This window comes from Pseudonaja textilis, chromosome 3 (assembly GCF_049901715.1).
Source record: "Pseudonaja textilis isolate UNSWEBS1 chromosome 3, rPseTex1.2, whole genome shotgun sequence".
NCBI lineage: Eukaryota > Metazoa > Chordata > Lepidosauria > Squamata > Elapidae > Pseudonaja > Pseudonaja textilis.
The window spans coordinates 48,009,432-48,022,396 of NC_141992.1; the positions used below are offsets into that span (position 1 = coordinate 48,009,432).

Sequence of the window (12,965 nt, forward strand, 5' to 3'; positions counted from 1 at the left end):
CTACATTTAGACCACTAGGTTATGCTGGCATTTAAGACTTTTGCATTACCCTTTTTGGCAGACAGAGGTCACTATTATCCTAAATTGGATGACATGATTGTTCAGAATGTTCTACAGTAGAAATTTAACATTTTTTTCTGCTTCTGTTCATTTCATACAGAGTCAGAGTACTACCAGATGCACTGCAATTCCTTTTAGAGCTTTGTCTGCATTAAAAATGTAAAGAGTTTGCCACAGACAACAGGAAGTAGAAAACTCATGGCAGGTCCGTATTTATGGTGAACCTATGCATGAAGGCAAGCAGTTTACCAGTTCACTGTGTTATTAAGAAGCATGTTACAACCTGTACTGTAATAAACCGTAAATATTTAGTCTGATTCCTTAGGCCTACATAAGAAATGTATCTGCCCTTAGCTATTTAGAAGTATCATAAGAAAGCCATATTTACAACTATTAGGCAATTAAATTATAATGTTCAACTTTAGTTAAGTAAGGCAAACTTCCATTACTGTTTGCATTTCAAATAAAAGGATTCTAACTCAACCAGAAAGTTTATCCTAAATGTCCCCAAGAACATGTTTTACATGAGAAGAAGCTGTGGAACTGAGCAAGCCATTCAAAATGGCATAAGATTCTAATCATTTCTTCTTCACTGATTGATATAATATCTTTAACAGGCTATGGATCTCCCAGGGTCTGCTTTGAGTGTGCACACCTGTTCTGCTTCCTGAAGCTGAATTTCCAACATCTTATGCATCTCCTCATGTTGCTGCTGGCGCCGTTGCTCTTCTTCCTGGAGTAAAAGTTCTGCTTGCTTCTGAGCCTCTTTGAGGAGCTCCAGTTCCTGCAGCTTGCGTTCCTTTTCTTCCTGAAGCTGCTTCAGGCGTTGCATTTCCTCTTCCTTGGCCGCTTTCTTTCGTTCTCGCTGCTCCCTCTGCTCCCTCCTCTTCTGCTTTAAGTCCTTGTGCAGAGATTTCTTACCTTCTGCTTGGAGACGGATTGCCATCTGGATGGCTGCCAAGGGAACAGAAGCATCAGGCAGGGCTCCAACTTTTTTCTCTCTAAGTCACAGACCTCAAGGAACACCTTTTCTCTCAGGATATAAAAATCAGTCAATCACAAGTTTTAAATCAATATGCTGCAATTTGCCAAAACAGATTCCAGAGCTGCAAAAGTGGCAACTGCGAATAGACAAGTTTACACAACTCAGTGTAGTTTGGGAAACATTTCTTTTCTTTTAGTTTGCATTAATTTTTATTGTCGTAACTGTTTTTAATAGAATCACTGTAATTTTTTTTAATGATTTCACAATTCTACTATGGAACAGTCTTCCCAAGGAAACTTTACTTCAAATTGAGGCAAAAATGCTATTTCATACTTGTTTAATTTGGGGTCTCCACAAGGATCTCTATAAAGATATCCAAAATAACATTGTTAAAAGAACCTGTGTTCAAATCCAAAACTAGTTCCAACACTGACACTAAATCTAAAGCACAGATGCTTTTTAACCTTTGGTAAAAATGCTAGCAATCTGATTAAGTTCAGTCATGCTCTACAAGAAGATGGTCAGTCCATAAAAAAGTCTGCCTAAAAAATGACAGACTTGCTATTAAGCAGTTCAACTTTTTCATCTCAGATCATCTCAAGGGAGAACAAGGATGCAGCAATGCAAAGCACCATGAGAATACTCACCCAATATCCACTCTTGTCTTTGCTTGGTATCTGAGGCACTCATTTCATAGGTCCGTGAAGATGTTTTCACACAGAACATGCAACGTTTCCCATCTTTATCAGGCAAAATCTTTGAATCAGGAAAGAAGAGAAATTTAAAACTTAGGTATAATCTCAAGTGCAACAGGGGAAACTTCATTATTAATAAGCACAAAATCTGTTGGTTCCAACCTGTTGAAGATGGCCCCTTTTCCTATGACATCTCCCAAGTTAAGAACAACCAGATTCCTATTATGATTTTGCAGAAAGGCCACACAAATAGCATTTTTAACTCATTGGGACAACTTTAAGCAAAGTGACATCACCATATTAATCTCCTAATGACTGAAGTGATACTCTTATTTATCACAGGAGTAGAATAACTGGGAAAACCTTACAAAATGATGTTTCTCAATTTAAATTCCTCTTTGAATCCTCTTTTTTTTCTAATGGAAAATTTGCCCAATAATACAGATTTAACAGATAATCAGAGTTGGAAGGGACCTTGTAGATCATCTAGTCCAACCCCCCGCCCAAGCGGGAGACCCTACACCATTTCTGACAAATGGCAGTCCAATCTCTTCTTGAAAGTCTCAACTGATGGCGCTCCCACAACTTCCGAGGGCAAGCTGTTCCATCGGTTGATTGTTCTCACTGTCAGAAAGTTTCTCCTTGTTTCCAGGTTAAATCTCTCCTTGTTCAGTTTCCATCCATTATTCCTTGTCTGGCCTACAGGTGCTTTAGAAAATAGCTTGACTCCTTCCTCCCTGTGGCAGCCCCTCAAATATTGGAAGACCGCTATCATGTCTCCTCTGGTCCTTCTCTTTACTAGACTAGCCAAGCCCAGTTCCTGCAACCGTTCGTTGTATGTTTTAGCCTCCAGTCCCCTAATCATCCTGGTTGCTCTTCTCTGTACTTTTTCTAGAGTCTCAACATCTTTTTTATAATGTGGTGAACAAAACTGGATGCATTACTCTAGGTGTGGTCTTACTAAGGCTTTATAGAGTGGTATTAGTACCTCCCTTGATCTTGATTGTATCCCTCTGTTAATGCAACTTAGGATTGCATTAGCTTTTTTGGCAGCTGCTGCACACTGCTGGCTCATATTTAGCTGGTTGTCCACTAAGACTCCAAAATCCCTCTCACAGTTACTGCTATTGAGCCTGATTTCACCCAGTCTATATGTGTACTTTTGGTTTTTCTTGCCTAAGTGTAGGACTTTACTTTTCTCTACATTGAATTTCATTTTGTCAGATACGGCCCTGTGTTCTAGTCTGTCAAGATCCATCTGGATCTTGAGCCTATCTTCTTGGGTGTTAGCTATTCCTGCCAGCTTAGTATCATCTGCAAATTTGGTAAATTCCCCTTCTATTCCCTCATCTAAGTCATTAATGAAGATATTGAAGAGTACTGGGCCTAAGACGGAATCTTGTGGCACCCCACGGCTTACTTTCCTCCATGTAGACTTAGACCCATTAAGGACTACTCGTTGAGTATGGTTTGCCAGCCAGTTGCAAATCCATCTAGTGGTGGTGCTATCTATTCCACTTTTTCTAGCTTACTAAGACGTAGGTTGTGGTCTACTTTATCAAATGCTTTGCTGATATCTAAATTTGCTGCCTACTAATTTAGTCACTGAAGAATGAAATAAGATTGGTTTGGCATGATCTGTTTTTAACAAAGCCGTGCTGACTGCTAATTATTACTTTACTTGTTTCTAGATGTTGGCAGATCTATTTTTTAATTATCTTTTCCAGTATCTTCCCGGGTATTGATGTTAGGCTGATTGGTCTATAGTTTCCTGGGTCTGTTTTTTTTTTTCCTTTTTTGAAGATGGGAACCACATCAGCTCTTTTCCATTCCTCTGGTACTTCCCCGGTGTTCCAGGATTTTTGAAAGATACGGTGCAGTGGTTCTGAGATTACCTCTGCCAGCTCCCTTAAAACTCTGGGCCCCGGTGAATTGCTTTCATCAAGATCAGACAGGTGTTCTCTTACTATTTTTTTGCTTATTTTAACTTTTATTTCTGCTCTGTCTTTTACAGTTATGTTTTTGGTGGGTTGAGTTATGGTTTCTTTTTGCGTGAAGATGGATGCAAAGAATGAGTTAAGCAGTTCTGCTTTCTCTCTGTTGCCTGTTACTTCCTTGCCATCTTCTCTCTTTACTGGACCAACTGTTTCCTTGATTTTTTTTCTTGTTATTTATATGTTGGAAGAAATTTTTTTATTATCTTTGACTTTTGTTGCAAATCTTTGTTCATTCTGAGCCTTTGCTAGCCTAACTTTGTCTTTGCAGATTCTGGCTATCTGCTGATATTCTGCCTTATTCTGTATGTCCTTCTTTCCATTTTTTGTACTTGGCCTTTTTTTTTCTTTCAATTTGCCAGAGTGGTTTCTTCTTGGATTTCTTGTTTTTCTTTCTCAGTGGTATTGTGCTGGTCTGGGCTTCTAATAAGCTGATAAGCAAATACTTTCTTCTGAACTAGAGTTATGCAGAAATGCAAATTGCATTTGGAAGGGGATAGCTAAATTGGTTTATTACAGTAAAGAAGGTGACCTAGGCAAAAATGTTCAAGAACTGTTACCTAGGAAATAGGAAGTGAAACATTTTTTTAACAAGAGCAAAGATAGAACATTTAGAAGTCACTCAAAGAGAAGCATCTCTAATTTATGTGAATATATGAAGGGAGAGAAAGTGCAACACAATCAGACTTCCATAATTCGTTTATTATAACTAATTCAATAAAAGTAGTTTTAGACTTCATGTGGAGTCATTTCCTGGTCTGGTCTACCTGATGAGGCTGACAGTTACAGCAAAACAATCTTTGTGGTACCTCAAGACTGATAAACTGATAATGACACCTGTTACTCAGTCTAATGACCTGAACTCCAATCTACAAATTGTATTACAAGCTTCTTATAATTTGTAGTTACCTTTTGAAACTGTCTTGGGATATTTCTGCCATCTTTGAATAGAACTGTGCATTTTTAAAGTGCTCCTTTCCTTTATTTTTTAAATAAAATATATATTTTTCTTCCCATATGCAACAATTTCTAGGGAAGCATGTTTTCATATTTTAGTTATTTCTTATAGTTGTAAATGGTATAAAATGCAATAACTAGGCTGGTGACCATGCTAACGATAAGATTGATCTCATAATTTATACACTGTCCAGTGATACAAGATAGAAGCTCAAAACAATCAGAAATATATTGTCAATTATTATCTGAGCACTATATGGACTGTATAATTATTAATATTTGTCAACTGTTCAGAAATGTTAATCCCCATTTAAATGGTATTTGAGTTTCCAGAATATAAAATGTATCTCCTTGGGAATTCTACTTGATTCTAGATTTAAGAAATTTGTAAATAAATGTTTTTATAGACAGAATTTTAAAAGGCAATTATTTTAGTGCATGTTTGATTTGTTTGATTAGAATTATCTATCCCTAGAGTATCTTCAGCTTGTTCACTATTTTGGATATGTAAGGATCACTAGGAATATTAATATTCCTTCCAGTCAAGGTGCCTCCACAGAAATAAATTCTGTGTTCCATAATTGTAATGGGCTGAAGGAATAACCCTGAAGAGAAAGAAGAGCAGCTACCAAGATAACAGTCAGATAAAAGAAATGAGAGTCTGAAGAAGAAATGTAATTTGAGAAAGTCTCCTGAGGAAGGGAGAGGGGAGGCACATTTCGACTTGCAAAATTCTGTGATCTTTTTATTTGCTTTATATATTTATTTCCTACCTATTGTTTTTATAAATGACTCAAATCAGTGAACAATACTTCTCTTGTTTTCTCCACAACCTAGCGAGAGAGTGATTGGCCAAGCTGCTTTTATGCCTAAAATGGGACTAGAACTCTCAGTGTCCTGGCTTCTAGCTCAATGCCTTAACCACAAGACCCAACTGGTTCTCATTATAACTACCTTATAATAAAAGTAGCATTAGCATTCATAACTTGGTTCCTTAGTCTGGTCTACCTTGGCAGTTGTATATGTCACCTTGTACTACTTCTCTTTACTTTAGGCGATAGGGATTGTCAGAAATCTGCCTCTTAGTTTTGTGAACTAGAGCAGGGCTCTCCAATCTTGGCAACTTTACGACTTGTGGACTTCAACTCCCAGAATTCCTCAGCCAGTGCATGCTGGGAGTTGAAGTCCACAAGTTGTAAAGTTGCCAAGGTTGGAGAACCCTGCACTAGAGCACACTTCCCACTCCAGCTGTATTAAGTTTCTGCAGTCACTTTTCCTCCAGTGAGATAGTGGAATTAATTTGAAGATTATTCTCTTTGGTCCTTGCCTCCTTTTGCCTTATTTATTGGAGGCGTCTTTGTGTTAGTAAGCCAGGAACTTTAGTAGTTGTTTTTCTGTCTATATCCTAGCTAAAATTGTTGCAGTATGGTCTGTGGAATGAAAGAATAAAAATGATCTGTGTGAAATTTCCATGTTCATTGTGGATCAAGTAGGCTATGATGGCTTGTCTCTCTTCTGGGTCCTGGACCATTGCAGTAGGATTTACTGGATTTATTCATATTATTCCAGTTCTGTTGCATCTCTGCCCATGTTTCTTATTAGGTTCATCTTCGGTACAAAAAACACATTGATTTTCTATCCTTTCTTTGGAGAAAACAAGCAAACTGCCTCTTTTCTGCTGCTTTTTTTGCCAATGGAGGGACAAGTTGATGAGAGGCTGAATCAATATTTGCAGTGGATGATAATACACAATTCTTTTTCAACTGGTAGGAGTCTCTGTGGATTCTACTCCATTAGTTGTTGCCTATTATAGGAAGTGGTGCTCATTTCCATTCATGGGCTGTTAAGCGAGTGCTACCCGAAGACATTTCCATGGTCATGTGGTCAGCATGACATCACTGAGTGCTACCTTCCCACCTAAGTGGGTACCTATTTATATACTTGCATTTGCATGCTTTTGAACTGCTAGGTTAGCAGGAGCTAGGATGAGGATGGGACTTTACCTCATCATGCAACACTCCAGTCTCAAACCTGGACTATTGGCTATCTAGCTGACAAATCCAGCATCTTAACGGCTGAGGCATTGCATGGCCAACTGGTATACATTTACATACTCTGTAAATGTTGATGTAATTTATAATCTAGATCACCTTAAAAAGTTTTGAAGAGCTAAACCAAAGTGAAGAGAAAAAATAACAACAAACTGCATGAGATTTGGGGCTTCAGTCGTTACTGATACCTCTGCTGATAGGAAAAGGGAATCACTGCTTATTTTTCCTTTCAGTAAAAGCAATTGCTGTTTAGAGTAAAGTGGAAGAAAGCTGTTGCGGGGAGAAAGTTTGTGCTGTTTAGGGAACAAAATGTTTTCTTTTTTCTTTTAACTCTTGAATATATACATCCTGCACTTGTTAGAAATGTAGAACTAATGGAAATGTACATTTTGGCTTTTACATATTATATTGTTTTCAAGATCTGAAAATACCTGGAGAGCGTCACATTCAAACCTGCCTCAAAGTTGGAAGAGAAAGCGCTACTCCTCAGCAACCAATTATTTATTGGCATGAGCCTAACATACATTACTACTCTCTTAATAAAACAACGTTCTATACTTGTGACCATTACAAGTATAAAAGGCCAACATGCTCTTTTGTAATAAAAATGTCTAATTACCTCCACACATGAATTTCTGTCCAAACCAATGCTCCCTTTCTTTTCTTTACGTTCTTCACTCACATAATATGAGAGGTCACTCGGCTTCAGTGTAAACCATCGCTCATACCAGTTCCTTCTTAAGTGGCCTTTCTTCCACAGATAGCCCTATAGTGGGAACGAAAAGGAAAAGCAGGCATACTATAATGAAAGATTTATACGAAAGCTCTTTACAAAAGACCACTTAACAAAAAATTATGTCACCAAAAGAGGCCAAATCACATTCAGGGCACATCCACAGTGTGGGCTGGCTGTGAACTATGCAATTTAACACATTATCAAGCAACTATGTGCATCACATGTCAATGCAAGGCTTCTTAAGTTCTGAGTTTTACATAGAGGGTTGTTCAGAAGAGAGGTCCACTATTTGTAGCCCAAATTGGTTTAGTCTGTTCCACCACTATATTTTTTTGTATATGTAAGAACAACCTATTTAACTGCTTAAGATATTTCAGCATACTTTATGCTGGAATAGAATAGCAAACCACCTAGACAATACCTTTTTGTATTTCTGAAGTAATAAATGAAAGTGGGGAAAAATAAAATATCAACACCTTGCATGGGATTTTATGCTACAGTCTTAATTGCCTCTGTATGTGCCATATACTGATTCTCCTCCAGCCTGGTTTGCTCCTGCTCATATGATTTGTGGCTATCATGAACGCTGACTCGCTTTCCTTCCTCTTTGTGCAGAGATGCTGGTGGCAAGGTGGAGGATTGATTACCTTAATCACCCCCCAAATAAGATCCTCAAATCAAAACTCAAAATCCACACCCTTTCGTTTCAAGATTGGGGATGTTCTTAGGATTCAGTTACACACACCAGATAAGCCTTTTTGAAAATAGTTGCAGGAAAAAATCCAAAGCTGTGAACAAACTTTATTTCCTGAATGTGAGCCAAACAGGAACAGATAAGGGTGGTGCATCATGCTATTTAACTACTGGCACAATGGGGGAAGTGTGTATGGCTAATTGAACAATCAGAGTGCTTTCCGGTGCAATAACAGTCACAAAGGGAGAGTGAGGTGCTCTCTGGCAAGCCAGCTCATCATCGGCTCCAGCCTTCTCTTCCTTGTGGTTTTTTTCTGCTGACGGAATGTAAGAAGCTGGACATAATCAAAGCAGATTCACTGGTCTCTAACCAACTAGCTGTTTCACTTTTCTTTTACAGGTAATCCTCAACGCAGGACCACAATCGAGCCCAAAATTTCTGTTGCTAAGGGAAACCTTTGTAAAGTGAGTTTTGTCCCCATTTTAGGACTTTTCTTCCCACATTTGTTAAGTGAATCACTGCAGATGTTAAGTTACACAGTTAAGTGAATCTGGATTCCTCATCGACTTTGCTTGTCAAAAGGTCACAAAAGATGATCACATGACCCTGGAACACTGCAGCTATCATAAATAAATGCCAGTTGCCAAATGTCTGAATTTTGATCACGTGGCCATGGGGTTATTGCAACATTGTAAATGTGAGAAATGGTCATAAATCACTTTTTTCATTGCTGTTGTAACTTCAAAAAGTCATTAAACAAATTGTGGTAAATCCAGGACTACCTGTACTTGCCAATATTTATCTTCTCTCATTACTGTCATAAATTAGATAATATTTTTCATCCAATTAATCCACTTGATAGTTATTCAAAAGATAACCAGAATGCCCACTAATGTTGGAAAACAAAATAGTAAGGGTTTTCCTCAAGAGAAAAGAGTACCACCAAAGCATAATTTTTCATAATTCCAGCCAGAATTAACAGAATCACATTGATATATGATAGCTTGGTGTATGAGATTTTAATTTCATACTGTGTTTCCTGAAAATAAGACATGGTGTTATTTGAGGGGAGTCCTCCAAAACACACATTAGGGCTTATTTTGGGAAAAACAAGGTGTCAGGGTGATGGCAAGGGATTGGATCCAGCCCCAACCCAGCCCGGCCAGGCGCCTCACTCCTGGTGTGCGCACAAGAGGTGGTGAGCGCACAGGGGCCAACAGAGTCCGGCAGCAGCCACAGCCCTCCAACCCCTTGGCTGACGCACTCTGTGGCTATGCACCCTGCATAGCGCAGATGAGTCTGAGCACTGAGACTGCCAGGCTGGCCCTCCAAGAAGCAGACAGAGGCAGAGGCGTGGGGGAAGGCATGCAATATGGCCTGATGGACGTGCCTTGTAGCTGCCCACCCACTCCATCCCACCATCTGTCTTTGCTTGTCGAAGCTGCAATGGGACAGGCGGCCGCACAGCACTTCTGGCCTTCCCCTGCTGCTGGTGCCGCTGCCACAAGGTGAAGTGAGGCAGGTGGTGGGGCAGGGATGATGCCATGCCATGGCCCCTGCACTCACCGTCCAACCTTATCCTCCAGCAATGGCCCCAGAAAATGGGGAGGGTGGGGAGCCTCTACCCCAAGAGGCAGCCGGGACTTCCCCTGCACCTCTGCTTCCGCCTTCTGCTTGGCTCAGCAATCACAGTGCTTGGACTCATCTATGTTACATGGGCTATGCAGCCCCAGAGTACACCGGCCAATGGGCCAGCAGACTGTAGCTGCTGTTGGACACCATTGGCCCTCACGCGCTCACCTCTCCTGTTCTGGCCATGCCCATCCCATCCCCCAGGGCTGCTGATCTTAGCTGGGGCTTATTTTGCAGGGTAAGGATTATATTATAAGCATCCTGAAAAATCATGCTATGGCTTATTTTCTGGTTAGGTCTTATTTTTAGGGAAACAGTAATACGTGAAATAAAGTAGTTATCATTGATTCAGTACCTTCAATAGCCTTAACCTTAAGTTGGTAGTGCCATAGTTCATTTTTTATCTACTTATTAAAGCCGTTTTTCAGTTCTTCTAATTAAGAGATAATTCTTTACCTGTTTGAGCACATCCCCAATGATCTCCTGGTAAACCTCTTCAATGGCCATGCTAATGGCCTCACGCTCAATTCCACGCAGTAATCGGCCAGAGTTTACCAAATCAAGAAATTGCCAAACTATCAAACCATTCTGTTGCTGGGTCTCTTGGGAAAAATAGTCATCTAATTCCCCACTATTAAGCTCAATACTCATAGCTGTACATATCTTCTTCAAGAGGTATTCCACCTGAAAAAAATGAATGACATCAGGGTAAAACAACAGCCAAACTTCCCACCTCTGGAACAATATAGTCCTTTTACATTCATGTAAACTTTCTCTTTCTCAACTGACATGTCGAAGTGCATGTCTATGTTTTTATCCATGGATTCAGAGATCAAATGCTAAATATCTCATAAATAAGCAATCATTTGAATGGGGGAAAAAATCTAGTCTTTTCAGTGGCTGTTCCCAATTCATAAAAAAAATTTTTTCTAGAATACTGGGTGCAGAACCCAAATGAGTGAGCATATCATGATGCATGTTTTGAAGGAACTATCATGATAACTACATAACATACAAATAATGTGTACACATGATGCTTTTGTATAATTCACGTTTAAGAAGCACCAGTTTTTTGTACACTATTATTCAAACTTTGGGCATTTTAAATGCTCTCAAATAGTTCTGCAGTTGTGTTTTGGTGTCATGGTGAACTGAAGATGGCTCTGCGAAGCAAAGACGAAAGAGTTGAGTTGACCAGTTCTTCAGAACTTCCCCAGGTAAGGAGATGGTAGGAAGTAAGGGGATTACCCACATGTGTTCTGGATAGTTGCTCCTTGTAAGCACACTGCAGGACAGCAGCCTTCGGTGGATTTGAACGCTGAGAGACCATAGGATTAGCCATCTTGTTTGCAACCATAGCAAAGCCTTTTAAAACACATTAAATTTGCAATGCTCACTTTTCAAACATTTCTGCAGCTGTCTGTTGTCATCTTTCCATTTGGAAAAATGAAGTTTGCAAGAGCTTTTGGTTGTTTGTTACTCAGTTAGCTGTGTTTTTATACTCTATTTCCAATCTCTAGTGAACTTGTTATTGAAGGGGAAGGTGGCTTGAAGTTTTACAAACCCCACTCTTAGCAACTGTGAATTGTGTGTGTTTGGTATCTCCCCTTGTCCGCCCCTCCCCACACACACACAACCCAACACAAGCATTTATACTGCAACTGCTCAAGTTTGATTTGATTTTGGGGAAATGGACAAAAAAAATACACAGAAATATGTAGAAATATGTGGGTGAGGTGGGGAAGCTACCAATCTAAAGTAGATGTTGTTGCTCCAACTATTTTAGAGCACATATCTTGGAGAAGGCACAGACTGAATGACATATTTTGGTTGCTGAAGTGAGAGCACTGATAATCTTGGTCAACTTTAGAATAGTCTGCATGGAATGGGAAAGGGAAAGGGTGGTATCTGGAAGTGCCTTAAAGTTCAGGCTTTTTTGCCACCTGGTATTAATCCTACCCACTCACTTAGAAATGTCACATGCACACTGGAAGCCAGTGCTAATAGCTAAAAAGCTAGAAAAATCCAAATCCTGCTCTTGTGGCCTCAGAGTCTCAAGCACTAAGGAAGTCATGTGATTATTTCTCTTTTCCTTCTTTGAAGTGGCAGGTGCAACCTACAACAGCAGACTACACAGATTGCACAAAGCTCCCTTTACTTTTGCCTGGGCTTCAATTCCAGGCCAGTCTATGATTGGGAGAATGATTCCATAAACAGCATACAAAGACACCATAGAGCTACAGTACATTTTTTACAATTTGCTCCCTTTCCAAATAGTACTACTTGGGCTTTAACTTCTTGCCTTATCCAGTAGATCAGTATTGTCAATCTCAACAACTTTAAGTTGTGTGGACTTCAACTTGCAGAATTTCGTAACTAGCATGCTGGTTGAAGAATTGAATCTACATATCTTAAAGTTGTTGATGCTGATAAACATTGATAGAACCATTTCCCAAATGTATACAGCACGGGTGTCGAACTCGCCCACATTGCCATCACGTGATGTATTGTGACATTTTTCCCTTCGCGGAGCTGGGGTAGCCATGGCCTGCACCTGAAGCATCGGGGCCGCGGACTGCCAGTTTGACACCCCTAGATACAGTATAAAAAGTGAATCACAGCACTGAAAGAAACCATAGAGACCCTTTGCTCAGTGCAGCATCCATCACAGTATATTTGACAGATGACCAGGCTGGGTCTAAAGATCTCTAGTAAAGCACAACTTACCACTTCATGAGGCAGTCTGTTCTACTGGCTAGCAATTCATACAATCAGGAAGGTCCAGTGTCTTACAACTTATAAATGTAAGCACTGGTTCTGGACCCAAACTCAAGGCAACGGAATATAAATCCATTTCTTCTTTTGTGAAATAATATTTAAGATATTTGAAGAATTCTATAGTTCTAGTTTTTCTTTTTGTAGGTTACTTATTCCTAGTTCCTTTAACTATTCTTCATAATGTTTGCTTTCCAGGCTGTTTATACCATTGTGATAGACCTCTAAATATGTCACTGTACTTTCTGAACTGTGTACCCACAACTGAACTGGCAGTTTCTTTCTTTTTCTCTACTCTTAACGAAAGACTTTCTAATCTTGACGTGCTAAGCTAGTTGCTCCACACCTTTTTGTAGATCAGAAAATAGAAATTGAAAATAGAGAGG

The 12,965-nt window shown here is 39.5% G+C and overlaps 1 protein-coding gene across 1 annotated transcript in view; it reads right to left on the minus strand.

The window, feature by feature from the left end:
* DEF6 (DEF6 guanine nucleotide exchange factor) overlaps positions 1-12,965 on the minus strand; it is a 54,505-nt gene that overhangs the window by 8,076 nt on the left and 33,464 nt on the right. The window contains exons 4-7 of the mRNA XM_026719965.2: positions 10,261-10,488; positions 7,362-7,508; positions 1,693-1,801; positions 716-1,014 (exon numbers count right to left, since the gene is read on the minus strand). Of these exons, the coding sequence (XP_026575750.1) occupies positions 716-1,014; positions 1,693-1,801; positions 7,362-7,508; positions 10,261-10,488 (783 nt within the window). The remainder of the gene's footprint in view (positions 1-715; positions 1,015-1,692; positions 1,802-7,361; positions 7,509-10,260; positions 10,489-12,965) is intronic.